This window comes from Mesoplodon densirostris, chromosome 15 (genome assembly GCF_025265405.1).
Source record: "Mesoplodon densirostris isolate mMesDen1 chromosome 15, mMesDen1 primary haplotype, whole genome shotgun sequence".
Lineage (NCBI taxonomy): Eukaryota > Metazoa > Chordata > Mammalia > Artiodactyla > Ziphiidae > Mesoplodon > Mesoplodon densirostris.
The window spans coordinates 33,184,317-33,205,098 of record NC_082675.1 but is presented as its reverse complement, the minus strand read 5'-3'; the positions used below and the strand labels follow the sequence as shown (position 1 = coordinate 33,205,098).

The 20,782-nt window shown below is 38.3% G+C and overlaps 1 protein-coding gene across 1 annotated transcript in view; it reads right to left on the bottom strand.

Moving 5' to 3' along the window:
* Nucleotides 1–20,782, bottom strand: part of L3MBTL4 (L3MBTL histone methyl-lysine binding protein 4) — a 400,149-nt gene that overhangs the window by 328,800 nt on the left and 50,567 nt on the right. The window contains 6 exon segments of the mRNA XM_060118356.1: nt 5,070–5,146; nt 6,234–6,388; nt 8,083–8,174; nt 9,906–10,041; nt 11,093–11,159; nt 11,161–11,189. Coding sequence (XP_059974339.1) covers nt 5,070–5,146; nt 6,234–6,388; nt 8,083–8,174; nt 9,906–10,041; nt 11,093–11,159; nt 11,161–11,189 — 556 coding nt within the window.

Below are 20,782 nucleotides of genomic sequence, written 5' to 3'. Positions count from 1 at the left end.
CAGAAGAGGCAAGACAAAGAGTAGATTAATGGTCTCCAAATGCTGCAGGGAATGGAGGGTGGGGATAACAGCTAAGTGGCTCAGGGTTTCTTTCTGGGGTGACGAAAACTTTCTAAAATTGATTGTGGTGACGGTTACACAACTCTGTAAATATGTTTAAAAAAAACACTGAAACATACACTTTAAATGGATGCACTGTATAGTATGTGAATTAGATCTCAATAAAGTTTTTACAAAAATATAAATAGATCCCTTCCTTCAGGGCAAGAATCATGTTTTATTCTTACTTGGTTCTCCACCTTCTGTAAACACAGAAGTCACTGTGGAGATGATGTTTGCTGAACTGAATTTGAGTTCAGTTGACAGCAGATTTGGAGGGGATCTCAGTGCAGGACACCATCCCTCAGGGGGACGTGGTCCCGCTATCAGTCAGCAGGGTCCGCAGGGCTCCCCGTCCACCTGCCCAGATTGAGCGGGAAGCTCGTTCGGGTGGAGGCTCCTGTCGCTGACTACAGAACAGACTTTCACACATATAAGACCGCTGAAAAAAACCACTGTTTTAACTGGTAAACAAGTCACTCTGAGCAATAAAGTGTACTGGAAACTTCGCATACATACAAAGCAATCAGAGTTACTTTTAAAATAGCAATACCATTCAAAAGAACTAGAAAAGAAAAAAAGGTAACTTTTAGCTAACAATCTAACAATCTATTAATGTTCTTTAATAGACCAATCTAATTTTTAATTGTACAGAGTTGGCTATATGATGTACTACCTAAAACTATGCTACTAGGAGATTGTATTTCAACAAAAGGATCAGAGTTACCCCTATTTGTAAGGAGGTGACTCTTAACTGGACATGGCGTGCCCATCACCAGATGAAGATGAGGACCTCACTATGAAGCCTGGCAAGCCATCTGGACAGGGACTTTTCCTCCTCAAATGTAACATCTGTATTATCAGGGTTTTCTATGCACCTACCTAACACCTTTTTGTCATTTTGTGACTTTGACTAAAATCCCAGCAGATTGCATCTTCTGAAGGAATAGAGGCCCTGCCGTATTTTTTAGTCCTTGTAGAAAGATCCTGAGTAGAGTATGTAACACCTTGGATTAAACTTACATCAGCAAAATAACACCTTTACAATTTATAGGTCACATGTTTCAAAAACTAATCTTTTTTTCTCTTTCTCTGAAGAAGTTCTTTTATCGGGAATCCATGAGAATGTGAGTGCACACCAGGGATAACTGTACAGATCAGCACATGCTGTTCCACTTTCAAGAGCCTTAATCGCTCTCAGAAGTACAATTACACACACACACACACACACAAAAGCTATGAAGAATATAGCAAATACATTTTTTCTGATATGTAATTACAACCATAAAATAAAATTTAATGCAAAAATCTATAGGCATAAATGATGTGTAAAACACAAATTCACTTTAAGTAAAATAACTACAGCAAACAAATTGTGGAGCCAAATTACTAACAGAAACAAATCATCCAAACAATGTTAATTTCTTATCTTTTCCTATATTTAAACCCTGAATATACATATACAAATATAAAACCTATATGACAGATAATATACATAAAATATAATACATAACATATATGTGTATTTCAAGCAGTTGTAGCTCCAGCCTTGTCATAGGGGAGAGAATATCTGAAGATTATGTGGGTTGGTAGGTTTTCCTTTTAAAATCTCATGTTTAATTCCCATTTGTGAACTATCTGAGTGCACAGCATTCTAATTATCCTGTCTCAGGGCTCCTTCTATCCCATGGCCTCAAACCTTTCCTCTCCTGTGCATCTATCCAGGGACTAACATCTCTGGTGCACTCGTGCTTTCCCACAAACCTAGAGGTCAGCATGATCACAACTCATCACGAGCTTTAAGCAATTTTGTTTATTGCTCAGCTTTAATTGCCTTCACCCAATTTTTACTCACAGTTCCTTTGCATATATTTTCATTACACTCCACTCTCTTGATCATACCTTGATTAAGTGGCTAATCTGCTTGAATTTTCATTTTACATTTACTTCCCAAACCAAATGGGAAGCTTCCTGGCATTCAATGAAGGCCACTGTGCAGGGTCAACACCCTGCAGCACCATAAGAGGGGACCCCTTTCTAACATGGTTGAGTCCCCACTAAAGACGAGTAATCATATGGTGGATTAAGGTTTTAAATAACCAAACTTCTTGACTTATTATTGTTCATCCTGTTTTTCCTTAGCACTCAGAGCAGCTTTAGATACTCTAATAGGAATGAAAACATTTTAAAAGAGTGGATGACTTTGGGACTTCCCTGGTGGCGCAGTGGATAAGACTCCATGCTCCCAGTGCAGCCGGCCTGGGTTTGACCCTTGGTCAGGGAACTAGATCCCACATGTATGCTGCAACTAAGAGTTCGCATACCACAACTAAGAAGCCCCAGAACCGCAACTAAGGAGCCTGCCTGCCACAACTAAGACCTGGTGCAACCAAATAAATAAATAAATTTTTTAAAGTAATGTATTAAAAGAAAAAAGAGTAGATGACTTTAGGAGTACAGACACAAAATTCCTCAATGAAATGTTAGCTAACCAAGTAGTGCAGCAACATGTAAGAAAAAATATATTTATACACACACACACACACGAGATTTATCCCAAGAAGACAAGATTGTTTCAACATATAGAAAGCAATAAATATAATAAAACCATATTAATGGGGATGACCCTTTCATGATAAAACAACTAGGAATAGAAGGGACCTTCCTCAATCTGATAAAGGGCATCCACAAAAAGCTCACAGCAAACATCAAGTTTAATGTGCAAAGACGAAGGGTTCCCCTAGGATCAGGAACAAGAAAAGGATGTCTGATCCTGCCACTATTGTTCAACATGCACTGGGAGGTCTAGACAGAGGATTCAGGAAAGAAAGAAAACGAATTCAGATCGGAAAGGAAGAAGTGAAAGTATCTTTACTTATAAATGACATAATTTCGCATATAGAAAATCCTAAGGAACACACACACACACACAACTATTAGAGCAAGTAAATGAATTCAGAGTATAAGGTCATTGCACAAAAATCAATTGTATTTCTACAAAGTAGCAATGAACAATCCAAAGATGAAATTAAGAAAACAATTCCATTTACAGCATTTAAAAGAACAGACCAAAGACATGACAAGAAAACAACAGACCAATACCCCTTATGAATACAGATACAAAAGTTCTTAACAGAACCGTAGCAAACTGAACTCAACAGAACATTAGAAGGATTATACACCATGAAACAAAGGGGAAGAAAGTCCCACACAATCTTCTCAATAGATGCAGAAAAAGCACTGGACAGAATTCAACACCCTTCTATGATACAAACGCTCAGAAAACTAGGAGTAAAAGGGAGCTTCCTTAACATGATACGGGGCATTTATGAAAAACCCACAGCTAATATCATACTTGATAGTAAGAGGCTGAAATCTTTTCACCCTAAGATTAGGAAAAAGACAAGAACGCCTACTTTTACCGCTACATTCAACACTGTACTGGAAGTCCTAGCTACCATAATTAGGCAAGACACAAAATTAAAGGCATTCAAATTAGAAATATGAATTTTTTGGAACTTTACTATTTTGATAGGCTACACAATTCTATATGAAAAAATCCCATAGAATCCACACAAAAAACCTACTAGAGCTAATAAACAAATTCAGCAAAATTGCAGACTATGAAATCATTTGTGTTTCTTTATGCCAGAAATAAAAAAATTCCAAAAATAAATAAATAAAACAATTCCATTTACAACAGCATCCAAAAGAATAAAATACCAATAAATTTAACCAAGGAGGTAAAAGACCTGTACACCCAAAATTAAAAAATACTGCTGACAGAAATGAAAGGAGGTCTAAGTAAGTGAAAAGACATCCCATGTTCATGGATTAGAAAACTTAATACTGTTAAGATGGCAACACTCCCTAAAGCAATCTACATTCAACATAACCCTTACCAAAATCCCAATAGTCGTTTCTCCAGAAATTGAAAAGCCAATCCTCAAATTCATAAAGAACTGCAAGGGGCCACAAATAGCCAAAGCAATCTTGAAAAAGAAGAACAAAGTTGGAGGGTTCACACTTCCAGAGTTCAAAACTGACTAAAAAGCTGCAGTGGTCAAAACAGCATGGTACATATTAGCTAATGCAACAGGACAAGAAAAGGAAATAAAAGATATACTGACTGGGAAGAAAGAAATATAACTTTGTTCACAGACGTGTAGAATATCCATAAGCATCAACAAAAAAACTGCAAGAACCAATAAGTGATTATAACAAGGTTGCAGGATACAGGGTTAACATATAAAATTCAACTGCTTTCCTATATACCAGCAATGAACTAGTGAAATTTGAAATTAAAAACACAATACCATATACATTAGCACTCAAAATAATAGAATAGTTATAAAATCTAGCAAAATATATGTAAGATCTATATGAGAAAAACCACAAAATGCCACTAAAATAAATCAAAGAACTAAATAAATGGAGAGATATTCCATTTCTGTAATGAGAAAACAGATAAATAACAAGAAAGTCCCTATGTTAGTGTTTAGCTGAGCCACTAAGTTGGCTTGGTGAAGGGGTCTGGCAAGTCTAGGCCCTCATTATTAATTCTCACTTCTTAGGTTTCTGCATTTCTTACATTTAACTCCAAAGTTAAGTATATTTAATAACCTAATGGTCAATTAATGAATTAACATTGGTAATAAGTTAAATTACATAGGTGGAAATAGCTAGTTTTAAAAGTCAGTTCACAGGGATTGCACTCATTTCGTTGGATAAAAAAATAGCAATTTTTAAAAATGGCTGCCTAATATGTCTTTATAAAAACAGTCCATTTGCATTATGGGGAAGGATGTGCAGATTTCAGACATCTGGGTCCCTTGATGGTCCACAGAATCTTGCACGATATTTTTATCATACACTTTGTATTGAAATGTGGTTTCCATAAACAAAAATAAGAATGGGCATTGCCACTCACACAGAGATGACTTCAAAGAGAACCCAGCCAGTCCACTCACCTTGGGGTGTTATCAGAGTTCTTCCATGCTCCTGACACCAACCAACTGGCTGAACATAAGGACTATTGACATCACACCTGCAAAAACAGGATTCTATTTTAGATCCCATATTAACACCAGAGAAAGAATCCAAGAGTAATGATCATTCTAGATATTAAGAGAAGACATGGAAAATACTACGGCATAGCTAAAATATTTTATAGCCTAAGAGAAACGGAAGTAATTTTAGTTCTATATTTTGTAACCTGAGTGGCCAAACTTCTCTTTTACATAACCTTCTTGAAATTTAAAAGTATTTCTTTAAAAAGTGTTTGACTAGGACCTGAACTGCCAGTGATCTCCCCAGAGAGTGAACATTTTAATAAACCCCTTCTATCACTTCTTGCTAGCAGCAAGGGAAAATATTAATAGGCCAGTCCAAATTTTAATAAGACGGACCAGACTCCATATGCCCACAATTTCCTCCCTCTCCTTTTCAGGAACCCAGACTATACTACCTAAGATACATACAGCAATTAATCCATGCTCTTCTTTAGTTCAAAGAAGAAAACAGCCCCCCTCCTCCCACCATGCACATGAAGAATCACAGCCTCAGGCAGGGACTTGTCAATTATTCAGGATATGCTCTTAAGAAATGCCATAAAAATTATTTTTGCCGTGCCCTCTTCCATATTTCAGGTTTTCACCTAGGAAATCCTTTTAACTCATGCAATGTTAGTTTAATGGCATCGTGAGCATACATTTTCTCTGCTCTTCACAGGCTTTCAAATAATTCACTCCATTCTCCCTGAATCTTCTCTTTTAAAAATATGACAGTCTGAGTTCAACATTTTTCAGGAAAAAAATAATACTGCAAGTTCTTAACTTCCTCTTTACAGAAATGCTTCCCTTACAAACTAGACACAACATAGTGGAGTGCCCTGAACTGGTCACATTATTTCCGATGAGGCCTCATTAGGCAATCTCTCAGAGACGGAAAAGAAACTTTCTCGGGTTCTTTAATTTAACAGTTCATGAGGAAAAGAAGGTAGTGACAAGCCAGCCACTAGATTCCTCACGTTCATTACTATAAGAACAGCAAGAACAGTGACAGTCATGGAATGAATATAAATTCTTAACGGCAAACACGAACACACAAAAATACAACGCACATTGGTGTCTCACCAGTAATCGTAACTATCATCCCAATTGTCAAAATGCACTAGCAAGCGATCTCCAACAATATCTGCTATGGTTGCCACACACACCAAGGAAGGGTTCTTCCTGTCGACAGCCTCCAGCTTCATTCCAACCTGAAATTCCTTAGGCACTGGCCCGTTCTTTTTTTTTTGCGGTACGCGGGCCTCTCACTGTTGTGGCCTCTCCCGTTGTGGAGCACAGGCTCCGGACGCACAGGCTCAGCGGCCATGGCTCATGGGCCTAGCCGCTCCGCAGCATGTGGGATCCTCCCGGACTGGGGCACGAACCCGTGTCCCCTGCATCGGCAGGCGGACTCTCAACCACTGCGCCACCAGGGAAGCCCCTGGCCCGTTCTAACACGGGGAAGAGGCACAAAGAGAAACAGGACACCAAACAGGACTGAGCCACTGTCAAAACTTCTGTCATGTTTAGCATCAGAAAAGTCCACAGGGTATCAACACTTACACTGCAGAATGAAGCCAGCCAGTAAAAATATTCCAACAGACTGCTACCAAGTGTACATTCATAAAAAAGGAATCCCAGGAAATGAGCTTTTACTCTGTGCTTTTTTCTTCTGTTGTGCAGGTAGGTTTATTTCCCCTTTCATCATCATTTTCCCTCTTCAGTTCATAGAATAATCTGTATTAATTTTAAAATATACTGTTTACTGAATACAGTAATATCAAATAATTTTCTCTGGTCCCTGTAGGCTTTAGATGGGTGCTATATTTCCAAATACCACTATTTGGAAAAGTTTTAAAGATATCTCTTTAGCACTAAAATTACCACTTATACTTTGATCAAGTGTTGAAATTAGTGGCTTTCTCAACATTTAAGGAACACATGTGCTTATCTATAAATAAATCATAGTTGAAAAAAAACAAATGCTTTTTTTAGTACCTGCACATATTTTTTAGTATTAAAAATACTAAGGGCTATGATTTATAATAACATGACAATGATAAAGCCCCACTTTTCCTGTAGCTATAATTAGCCAGGCCTGGGATTTAGAAAATATACACACAATATCCAGGGACTAGAAAAGGGTTTTTTTCCCCTACTTCTTTACTATCTATACTGGACCCTGATTTTTGGTTTCCTTTAGCACATTACTTTTCTTAAAGCATTTTCACATTTCTCTAACTCTCTTCCTTGATATGAGTCTATGAAACATGTTGGACAGTTGTGGAACACTGATTCAAGAGCAGGATACTGAAGCCTGGGGAAGGGGGCGGGGGGTGGGGACTGTCCTCAGGGGACACAGCCAGCAGGTGGTGGGGCCTCCCTGGCTCCAGGCTTCCCGCCCCTCCGTGGTGTGTGGCCTCACCTGGGCCCAGAGGAGGCGGGGCTGCGACTTTTTCTCCTTCTCTCCTGAACACCTGTTAGGCTGCTGGGACACAGAGGGTGAGTGTGTTCCACCCAAATCCTCACACACCCTTCGAATCTATATGAACTGTCACCCTCTTTTTCATTACACATAAATACAACTGGACCAGGTACAGTCAAAGTCCACCTGGCATATCAGCAGGTCTCAAAGCATCAAACCAAATTTAAACGACTAACTCACTAGAAGCAAAAAGAAACACCTTCTAAAAGGCATTTTAAATTTTAGCCAGCTTTACATGTAAAGTTTTCTACTCTCTCCATCTAATTATTTAATTGTATGTTTAAAAGAAAAACAAATATGCCCATAGGAAACTGACAAATCTAGTGAGAAAAGTCATAGGAAGCTAAGGATTCTTAAAAGATTAAAATACAACATAATACATAGTGAATTTTAAGAAATTTAAGTTGAAGTAAAAATCTGATTTATACTATGGAAGAAAATACTTACAGAATTTCTGTTTCTGAATAATTTCTTGGGAGCATTTTGCAATTTGCAGGCCTTCAAGTAATCCATCCAAACAAATTTATCTTTTCTATAACCTAAAAAAAAGTACAGACTATTCAAAATACCCACAAGATGTAACCATGTGCATAATAAATGTATCAATACTATTCCTATTCAGTTTTCTGCCATAAATTCAACGTCCTTTAGCAGACACAAAAGACTTATATTAAAATCTCTAAACTGTTTCAGTGCTGTTTTAATGTATGGAATTCCAAACTGTTGAGTTTGATTTCCCACCATGCATGTCATTCCCTACAAAACTCATTCAAATATGGAATCAGTACGCTGGTGGCCTGACAGGAGTCTCGTCTCCTGCGTCCCTCAGGCCTCCTGAAGCAGCCACGTCCCCGAGGCCAGCGGGGGCCTGATGTTAAGCAGCCCCAGGGGAGCCAGACACTGCAGGGGCGACAGAACCGCCCCCCAGGCCACATGGCAGCTCCAGCTTTCTGCCCTTGTCTTTACAGGCTTCCCAATAAAATGCCTGACCCTCCCGTCCATGTGCCCTAAAGCAGCTCGTGTGGGAGCTGGCCCAGGCTCAGGTAATACTCAGATTGAGTGTCACACTCAGAATAGACGTCAAACTCCTTGCCCGGCCTTCAAGGCCGCGGCGACACCTCTCACTTATCTCCTCCCTCCTGGCCCTTGCCTCTCCGCTCCAGCGCTCCTGTGATTCCTGGTCTGTGCCACATCTGCTGCTGGGCTCTGATACTTGCTCCTCCACAGGGAGCCACCTGGCTGTCTCTGTTGTGCATCCGTCCAGGCATCTGTCAGACGTCACACCCCAGGACTGTCTTCACCTCGCTTATTGCAAGGGCAGCCCTGGGACCCCACTCAGTGCTCCACGCCTGTCGCTGCTAGACACGCACCTTTCTCTCTGTTTATCCTCCTCCTCCCCTCTGGAATGAAAGCCCCATGGAGACAGAGACAGTTTCCTTTATTCACTGCTCTGTCCCCAGGGCCTGCACACAGGAAGGGCTCCACGAACACCTACCACCCACGGGGTGAATGAGCCTGGGGCCTGTTCCAACCTCCCTGAAACCCAGCAATCTCAGGGGACCCTGCTGCCAGCCTCAGGGGTGGATCCCAGAGGACACCCTGAGCTGCTTCCTAAGAATAAAATGACTATACAGTGACTCCAGAAGTTGCCACGGTCAGCCAGGAGTCTAACACCCAAGCAGGAGACCTTATATACAAATTTGCTGTTCGAGGAAACAGGCCCATTGGCATCCCAACCTATGAATCCTCACCTCACTAGCAGACAGCAGGTAAGAAAGGTTTCAGTCATGTCTGCCAACCCAGTTCCTCTCCCACATAACAAAAGACAAAGATGAGATGTTTAATTCCCATGGAAAGAAAACAGTGAATTTTTCACTTTCATAGTTCCCTGTGCTCTATGATTTCTGCTTGAAACAAATGATATACAGTGAATCAAGTTTCCTCACTGTACAGCATCACTGATTAAGTGAAATATTTTATTTCAACTGTAATTTAAACATTAGTTTCTTCATTCCTTATAAAGTTTAATAAACTTTATGTAAGATAAAATGCTCTCATGAGATTTTACTTCTGCCCTATGTACCTCAGAATATTTGACCTAAACAGTCTTTGATGCTTTTCTTTAAAGACATTTATTTATTTCTAACAATGATATCCTTGTAGTCTTACTGCTTTTTGTGGATCAAACTTTCATTTTGAAAATCAATTCACACCAGGCTCTCTTGTTAGTATTTCATTAAAAAGATGACTGTCTTTTCCTCCTGACTTACCCTTAGGGATGTGTAATTCATGTTTGGTCTTTTCACACCATCCTACTGGATGAATGTCAGGGGAACCAGCATTAGTCCAAAAATCATAGCAGCTTAAATAACCGTCAAAATGAAGTCTGAGACGGTAACCACACACCTGCAAAACAGAATGTTTACAATCGTTCATTAAACATGCATTTGAAGTGTATACAAAATTAACAAAATATTCATTTATTCTGTCAACACCATCAATATATATGAAACAATCCTTACATCCAAATGTCTTATACTAAAGAACAAATTCATAGATGAATCTGGATAAGACAAATGCTGACAAACTAGACACTATCTTTCAAGTATCAAAAATTTTTCTGCAAAAAAACTATCCTTTTACTCAGTCTAGGAATCTGCGGTCAATTTACATAACCATTAATCGACAAGTTTGTTTATTTGTTCATTCAATACCTAGCAAATATTCCTTTCAGAAACCCCATCTCCTGCTGTCTGGCTTGGATTCATATGCCAAAACAGTGTAACCTAAAGTACACAGCAAAAACCAAAATGGGTATGACCTTACTTAACTTAACATATGGATCCAGCATACTCAATAAAGAAAATAATAAAACAGTCTGAGAAACACATCTCCTAGACACGCTATACAAGTTCAATAACTATAATCATTCAGTAAATTAAGTGAATAGTGTTTTCTATGTTTGATGTTATTCGAAATACTGAGGTCTTTTATCAATTTAATAACATAAAATGTTTACTAAATATTATATAAGCCATTTACTTTATCAATGGCTCCTCACCCTATATAATTTTCATAAAATTCATGTATTTATATAAATATATAATTCATAAGCATGGATTTTTTCATATACATTTCTCATTAGTTCAGATAAAACTTGAATAATTGTCTCTTTTAACAGACAAAAGCAACATTGTGGGATTCACTGATTTTATCAACCTCAGGTGAAAACTATTTACCAATTAAATCAAAAGTAACCACTAGTAATGAGAAATTTATTAGAAAATTAATCTTCAGAGAAGAAAAAAATTTCATTAAAGAACGTACTTCACCCATCACTGAATAAAATAAATCCATAATGTACTTGGACTTGTTTATAACACAAAGTACTCGTCATTCTCTAGAAAATTCTCTCCTGTCACTGTAATTAGCCCAAGACAACAGCACTATTTCTTACCTCAGCTACAGAAAGCACACAAAACACAGATGGATGACGGGGGTCAATGCCTTCTAATCTCATTCCAACCATTTTCACGCTCCGGAAAGGACTGGTCCTAGGAAATTTCATGATATAAGATTAATCACTGAAATATCTTCACAGTTTGATATTAAAACACTTGGTGTCTCTATGCACACAATCATACAAGTTTGGAAGCTCAATAATATAACCAAAGATAGAAGCCTGCTCTTGGAGATTTTGCCCTCAAAGATGGCTTGATCGGTTGTACATGCCTTGACATAGTTCATCTGCCAAACTCTATGTCCTGTGAGCTCCCCATCTACTCCTTTGGCCCATTTTTCCTTAATGATCTGAAGGAGCTCTTCCTGTACTCTGGACACAATCCTTTGTTGATTATAATGGTTACTTAGTCCCAATCTGTAACTTACCGGGCTTTTCACTTTGTTTATGATGACTGTGGAGAATTTTATTTTAAGGTAATAAAATATATCGGCTATTTCCTGTACAGTTGGCACATCTAGTCTATGAAATCCCTTGCAACACTGAAGTTACATAGATATTCTCCTACTGTTATTTTATTTTTTAACATCTTTATTGGAGTATAATTGCTTTACAATGGTTAGTTTCTGCTTTATGACGAAGTGAATCAGTTATACATATACGTGTCCCCATATCTCTTCCCTCTTGCGTCTCCCTCCCTCCCACACTCCCTATCCCACCCCTCTAGGTGGTCACAAAACACCGAGCTGATCTCTCTGCACTATGTGGCTGTTTCCCACTAGCTATCTATTTTATGTTTGGTACTGTATATATGTCCATGCCTCACTTTGTCCCAGCTTACCCTTCCGCCTCCCTGTATCCTCAAGTCCATTCTCTAGTAGGTCTGTGTCTTTATTCCCATCTTGCCCCTAGGTTCTTCTGACCATTTTTTTTTCTTTTTTAGATTCCATATATATGTGTTAGCATACGGTATTTTTCTCTTTCTGACTTACTTCACTCTGTATGACAGACTCTAGGTCCATCCACCTCACTGCAAATAACTCAGTTTTGTTCCTTTATATGGCTGAGTAATATTCCACTGTATATATGTGCCACATCTTCTTTATCCATTCATCTGTTGATGAACACTTAGGTTGCTTCCATATCCTGGCTATTGTAAATAGAGCTGCAATGAACATTTTGGTACATGACCCTTTTTGAATTATGGTTTTCTCAGGGTATATGCCCAGTAGTGAGATTGCTGGGTCATATGGTAGTTCTATTTTTAGTTTTTAACAAACTTCCATACTGTTCTCCATAGTGGCTGTATCAATTTACATTCTCACCAACAGTGCAAGAGGGTTCCCTTTTCTCCACACCCTCGCCAGCATTTGTTTGTAGATTTTTTGATGATGGCCATTCTGACTGGTGTGAGATGATATCTCATTGTAGTTTTGATTTGCATTTCTCTAATGATTAATGATGTTGAGCATTCTTTCATGTGTTTGTTGGCAATCTGTATATCTTCTTTGGAAAAATGTCTATTTAGGTCTTCTGCCCATTTTTGGATTGGGTTGTTTGTTTTTTTGATATTGAGCTGAATGAGCTACTTGTAAATTTTGGAGATTAATCCTTTGTCAGTTGCTTCATTTGCAAATATTTTCTCCCATTCTGAGGGTTGTTTTTTTGGTCTTGTTTATGGTTTCCTTTGCTGTGCAAAAGCTTTGAAGTTTCATTAGGTCCCATTTGTTTATTTTTGTTTTTATTTCTATTTCGCTAGGAGGTGGGTCAAAAAGGATCTTGCTGTGATTTATGTCATAGAGTGTTCTGCCTATGTTTTCCTCTAAGAGTTTGATGGAGCCTGGCCTTACATTTAGGTCTTTAACCCATTTTGAGTTTATTTTTGTGTATGGTGTTAGGGAGTGTTCTAATTTCATTCTTTTACATGTAGCTGTCCAGTTTTCCCAGCACCACTTATTGAAGAGGCTGTCTTTTCTCCACTGTATATTCTTGCCTCCTTTATCAAAGATAAGGTGACCATATGTGCGTGGGTTTACCTCTGGGCTGTCTATCCTGTTCCATTGAACTATATTTCTGTTTTTGTGCCAGTACCATATTGTCTTGATTACTGTAGCTTTGTAGTATAGTCTGAAGTCAGGGAGCCTGATTCCTCCAGCTCCATTTTTCTTTCTCAAGATTGCTTTGGCTATTCAGGGTTTTTTGTGTTTCCATACAAATTGTGAAATTTTTTGTTCCAGTTCTGTGAAAAATGCCAGTGGTAGTTTGATAGGGATTGCATTGAATCTGTAGATTGCTTTGGGTAGTAGAGTCATTTTCACAATGTTGATTCTTCCAATCCAGGAACATGGTATATCTCTCCATCTACTTGTATCATCCTTAATTTCTTTCATCAGTGTCTTATAATTTTCTGCATACAGTTCTTTTGTCTCCTTAGGTATGTTTATTCCTAGATATTTTATTCTTTTTGTTGCAATGGTAAATGGGAGTGTTTTCTTAATTTCACTTTCAGATTTTCCATCATTAGTGTATAGGGATGCAAGAGATTTCTGTGCATTAATTTTGTATCCTGCTACTTTACCAAATTCATTGATTAGCACTAGTAGTTTTCTGGTAGCATCTTAGGATTCTCTATGTATAGTATTATGTCATCTGCAAACAGTGACAGCTTTACTTCTTCTTTTCCGATTTGGATTCCTTTTATTTTTCTTCTTTGATTCCTGTGGCTAAAACTTCCAAAACTCTGTTGAATAATAGTGGTGAGAGTGGACATCCTTGTCTTGTTCCTGATCTTAAAGGAAATGCTTTCAGTTTTTCACCATTGAGAATGATGTTGGATATGGGTTTGTCATATATGGCCTTTATTATGTTGAGGTAAGTTCCCTCTATGCCTACTTTCTGGAGGGTTTCTATCATAAATTGGTGTTGAATTTTGTCAAAAGGTCTTTCTGCATCTATTGAGATGATCATATGGTTTTTCTCCTTCAATTTGTTAATATGGTTTTATCACATCGATTGACTTGCATACATTGAAGAATCCTTGCATTCTTTGGATTAATGCCACTTGATCATGGTGTATGATCCTTTTAATGTGCTGCTGGATTCTGTTTGCTAGTATTTTTGAGGTTTTTTGCATCTTTGTTCATCAGTGATATTGGCCTGTAGTTTTCTTTCTTTGTGACATCCTTGACTGGTTTTGGTATCAGGGTGATGGTGGCCTCACAGAATGAGTTTGGGAGTGTTCCTCCCTCTGCTATATTTTGGAAGAGTTTGAGAAGGATGGGTGTTAGCTCTTCTCTAAATGTTTGATAGAGTTCTTTCGCCTGTGAAGCCATCTGGTCCTGGGCTTTTGTTTGTTGGAAGATTTTTAATCACAGTCTCAATTTCAGTGCTTGTGATTGGTCTGTTCATATTTTCTATTTCTTCCTGGTTCAGTCTCAGAAGGTTGTGCTTTCCTAAGAATTTGTCCATTTCTTCTGGGTTGTCCATTTTATTGGCATAGAGTTGCTTGTAGTAATCTCTCATGATCTTTTCTTTTTCTGCAGTGTCAGCTCTTACTTCTCCTTTTTCATTTCTAATTCTATTGATTTGAGTCTTTTTTTCTTGATAAATCTCGCTAATGGTTTATCAATTTTGTTTATCTTCTCAAAGAACCAGCTTTTAGTTTTATTGAGCTTTGCTATCATTTCCTTCATTCTTTTTCATTTATTTCTGATCTGATCTTTATGATTTCTTTCCTTCTGCTAACTTTGGGGGGTTCTTTTTTTGTTCTTCTTTCTCTAATTGCTTTAGGTGCAAGGTTAGGTTGTTTATTTGAGATGTTTCTTATTTCTTTTTTTTTTTTTTTTTGCGGTATGCGGGCCTCTCACTGTTGTGGCCTCTCCCATTGCGGAGCACAGGCTCCGGACGCGCAGGCTCAGCGGCCATGGCTCACTGGCCTAGCCACTCCGCGGCATGTGGGATCTTTCCGGACTGGGACACGAACCTGTATCCCCTGCATTGGCAGGCGGATTCTCAACCACTGTGCCACCAGGGAAGCCCTGTTTCTTGTTTCTTAAGGTAGGATTGTATTGCTATAATCTTCCCTCTTAGAACTACTTTTGTTGCATCCCATAGGTTTTGGGTCATTGTGTTCCAAGAACAAAATAGTACAGAGAACATGTATAGCCTTTACCTAGATTTATTTATTGTTAACATTCCACCTCATTTGCTTTATCATTTCTGTTTGTCCCCTCTCTCAAGTGTCTGTGTGTATACAGATCCAGATGTATACATATACGTATATGTGTACATATGATTTTTTAATCATTTGAGGGCTCTTTACCCCTAAATACTAAATTTTTTCACTAAGAGCAGTCTATTTTCCCTAAAAATAGGAACGTTCTCTTACTTAACAACAGCTCATTTATCAACGTCTGTAAATTTGACATTATTCAATACTTTTAACTGATTTTCCACTCATATTACAATTTTTCCAATTTATCCAACAATGCACTTCATAATATTTTCCCTCCAGAATAGAATTCAGTTTAAAGGCAGATATTAAATTTAATTGACATGTCTGTTTAGTCTCCCTTAATCTGGAACATTTTCCATTGCCTTTCTTTATTTTTTGTAATACTGACATTTTTAAAGAACACAGTGTTTTCCCTCCTGTATTTTTTAAAATAGAAAGTTCCTCATTTTGGATTTGTCTGATGTTCCCTATGATTAGATTCAGGTTATGCATTGTTTTGCCAGCCTGCCATATGGGTGATGATGTATTCTTCTAAGGACATCACATCTGGTCCATTGGTGATGTTAATTTTGATCACACAATTACAATATTCTGCAACTCCTTCACTATAGTTACATACAAAACACATACACATACATAAACATTTACACATATGTATACACATATATGTATATACATATATATATGATAAATCTTAAGTTCAAACAGATCCATCTAATTCTATCCATCCTCAGAGGGCTTATTCTGTCTTTTTTTTAATCTATGTTTGTATTTCTCCTCTAACAAGGTCAACACACTTACTCAGGTACTAAATCCTACAGTGTATGTACTGCAGTTTCAGAACTCTTTTACCCCCACTACTATAATAAACAAACCTACGAAAAGAGTTCAGGATTTGTTTGCAATTTTCCCTTCCTGCTCTGCCATCCAAGAATGGGGTATATAAACACTGTGGTCATAAACTACTTGGATTCATTCTTTTTTCTCTCTTCAGTCCAATTATGGGATCCACTTGAAATATGGCTGAGTTCATTAGTTTCTGTTTTCTTTCACTTGTTAATGATTTATTTCAATTTTAATATGCAGAATATTAACGTACTTCCAAAAGTTAAAGCTCCAAAAAGGTACTCAGAGAAGTATCTCTCCTTCCCATGTCCTACCCACCCCATTCTACCTCTTAAAGGTAACCAATCTCACTCTTTTCTGGTTTATCCTTCCCGGGTTTCTTCTTGCAAAAATAAGCAATTATGTTTATATTTCTTCTTATTTTTCCCTCCCTTCTTACACATAAGACAGCATATTATACAGGCTGTTTTGCATTGGCTTTGTTCACTTCCTAGCGTCCCCTGGAAACCACCCCATCAGGTCACAGCCACTGCCCACATTCTCTTTTAAGCTGCACTGTCCTCCACTGTGTGCATGTAACATAGTTTATTCAACCTTCTTCCACACTTGGGTACATGCTTTTTTTTTTATAAGGACATGAAATTGTTTTAAAATCTTGATGAATTGGCTTGTAAAATGTCATTAGAAACCTTCTTACATTGACAGCTCAAAACCCAAAAATGAAATGGCAAAATTGACGAAAACCAAAAATGAAATGGCAAGAATGAATGATTTCTCAGGAATACTTTATTTCTACAAAAGTAAATGTCATGTGTGTGTTTAACTCTCCCAGCCTTCTTCTCACTTCTGCTCTGTTTTCCAGCAGATTGTATTTAACAAGTTTTGTTTGACTACCTCCTGTTCACTGCTTTGAAATGTCTCAGTTAACTTCCAAAGCACCACATCCATATACATAGATACATACACATGCACACAACATGGGTAAGAAAAGCAAAGGGGAAGGAGAGACCGGGGGAGAGTATAATAATAAGGCTGAAAGGAAATTTAAGAAGCTGCAGAAAATGAGAGAACACTTTTCATGTTCTAACAAAACTGAAAGATGTAAAATTGGGGATGGGGAGTAACTAGTATTATATCACGTATGAATGATAAATGCAAGACACTGGCAATGAATCACAGCCAAGAGGTTGGGATGAGCAATGTCAGTCTTGTCAGCATTTCAAAATGGCTTCTCAGTTGAACATTTGGGAGCTTTTATGTAATGTTGCAAGGAACCAGTATGGCTCAAGCAGCCACAGCAGTCTTTGGAGGGTTTCAAACAAAAACCAAGATAGTCATTTTAACAATCCAAAAGGCAACATTTACTGAGAAACATCATTGCCTGTCTTCCATCTCTTTTCTGTGTGATGGTTTATTCATGGCAGATAAAGATGTTTTTCCTTTCTAAAAATCTTGTATTTTATGAACATAATTGAGAGCTGTGCTTATAAAATTATATTTTATGATGAAGAAAAGGGAACTGGAAGCACACACTTAAAGCAAACAATAAGCCCATTAAATTCAGTCATAAAAAATCACAAGGTTTTTGGACCTGAAAACCACTTTTACAGCTAAATAAACTCAAGCCCAGAGAGGTTAAGAGACTTTCTCAAGGTCACACCAGTTTAGTGGCAGAGCATAAGTAAGGACATAAGTCTTCTGAAAGCCTGCCAACTGTTTGTTCCACTAAGGGGACAGAGTGGCAAAAAAACGCAAAACAAAACCTGGCTTGAGGCCACAGAAGGCTTCAAGGACATTTCCAGGGAAGCGCCATGTGCTCCTGGGTACGGAAGTTGTTTTGTTTTGTCATTTTCTGTTCTCCAAACAGTTGCAAAATAATGCTTTCTAGTATAAAATTGATGAATTTTGTCACTACTGTTGGAGAAGGATTATTCAAAGTTCCATACCTCATATCAAAAGTAGATACAAATGATATACTATTATTTAAAAATAAAATGAGTCAGAGCACTAGAAAAAAACAAAGAAAAACAAAACACCATGCCTAGAGAAAAGTAGACAGGCTACTGGCAAAATTCCTTTATGAAATACAATCGTGTTCACCGGTGTGTGCCAGCAGGTCTTTGCTCCACGGGTAGACAAAGTCAAAAGTGCACAGTGGGAACAACTCTTGGGCAGTTGGCAGATATACCTGTTCATCACTGAGAACCCCACTGCAAGAGCAGAGGGATGATCCTGTGATGACAATTTCTGAGCCACTACACAGACTGCAGAAGGTCGGTAGCCACCAGCACCAGCAGAGCATCAGTGAAATACGTGCCCCACAGAAGAGTGCCTACACACTAAGTGGACAACGCCATCTGAATGTCGACAAGCATCCTACATTATTCACAGGCAGGGGCTGGCAGCCAACAATACTCCCCTGATCATAATTCAATATTGAAAGAAATGGGAGAAACTGGGCATGGGATGGAATCGCAGCTACTGAGGCACAGGTTTTTAGCGAGCTTGCAAAGGGTCGGGCCAGGGCCACAGGGCAGCGGTTTCTCAGTCCCCACATGATGGCTGTCAGAGGGAAAGAGGTTCCTAGGAATTTTACACGCAGACGATAAAAACTAAATTTCTTATAACACCAAAGACCACTGCCATGAGTTCAGCGTCCTCGTTAAATGGTTTATCTCAGCAACATCTTCAACGTCTTAAATCATCTCAATGTGTACCTTCAGGGCTGAAATGTCACAATTTTAAACGTGAAAGGTGAGCCATCAGGAAGTCTTATGTAGGCAAACTGTGATATAAACAGCTTGACCACAGAGAATTTAGCTTTTTGTCAGCACTTGACAATTTTCTTTCCTCAATGGGGGAAAAATCAATTATGTTATTGGTAGAGTAAAAAAAAAAAAATTCAAATACTGCAGAAGGGAACGTGAGAAAAACATTTTCCAGAGACAAACACAATCAAAGAGGAAGTTACAAAATGCATTTGCAGCTCTCTCTGAAGCAGAGAGACTCAACCTGCCAGGTTTTGAGCATAGTATGTGTCAACATAGGATCTGATAAAATGAGTCTGGGTTCATGTTCGATCTGAATATCCAGGACAATCCGCATGTATCTGAAGAACCACTAACACTTGCTGTCACAGCCAAAAACCTAGGAATGGTTCGATGCAACTTTCTCACTAAACAGAAATGAAGAATAAAGAATGACAAGGATGGTTACAGAGCTGAGCTACCCGTCATCGAGCCATATACAGGGGCCTTCTATGCTACAAGCCCTTGTGCAGCACAGAACTGGGCCACACCCTGTTCTAAGCACTTTACAAACATTAACTCATTAAGTCATCAAGAAAAACCCTAGGAAGTAAGCATACATTTTCCAGATGATGAAACTGGGCCACAAGTGGTTATGTAATGTGCCTGAGATCACAGTGTGTGTCTGTTTTTAATGGGCAGTTGGTCACTATGGGAGGTCATTCTGAAAGGTTATAGGCAACACTAAAGAAATCATAATTTTTAAGCTTTTATTTTATAGTGAAAACTTGGGATGAGCTTTTTTAGATATTAAAAACTGGAGGTCTGAGTATGTGCTACATGACCAATAGATGATCCCCAGATGCCAAAAGTTTGTAAACAGTGCCATGTTGAATGCCAGACCCCATGTGCGGGAATTTACTCTAGGATCAATCAGGAGAGTAAGGACACGTGGCATCAGGACCCGTGACTATCCATTGGGGAGGAAAATGGAATTATATTCCCACCACAATAGCACATATAAAAATAATTCTAGATGGAGAGAAATTAGACACAATTCAACAGAATTCAGTACAGCTATCAAATAAAAGCAAGTCACAGACCCGGATCTGCTGAGGCAGCATGATGGCCATGAGGTACTGATAAATATAAAGCAAGTAACAGATGAGGAACACACAACCATTTACATGGACATTATTCACATATCTACATAACTACATTATGCATATCTGGAGGCACAAACATCACATTATTTTGAGTGGTTCACCTAGAGCGGGGAACTGACAGAGAGAAAGCCTTTTATTTTTATACTCTTCTGTCTTGTTAGAATTTTTAATGGCATTGTAAGTTTTTTAAAAAGATCAATACACACACGTGATCAAGTGATGAAGACACTAGGCAAATAGGCAGGACCCAGGTCATGAAGAGCTTTGTATGGTTTGTTAAGGACCTTTTAGTTTATCCTTAGCCAATGAAGTAGAAGCAAAAGCTTTTAGTCACTGGGAAGAAAAAAAAACATGATTGCATTTTATTAAGATCTTGTTAGTGGCAATGTGGAGAATTAATTAGAAACATAGTAAAATTAGAGGTAGAAAAGATGGGAAAGGAGGCTTTTAATACCTACTAATAATTGAGAATTTACCATGTACCATGTACAGCATCTAACTCAGCTCATTTAAGCCTTAGCACCCCTGCACTGGGACTGTTACAATCCCCATGTCACCTACAAGGAAACAGAGGTTCACAAGTTGCCCCATTGGCCCAGCTAGTCAGTAAAAACCTGGAATTGGAATACAAACCCTGGTCTGTGCTTACTCGCAAAGTGATATTGTATTTGGGAATGTTGCGACCGCCTGAACA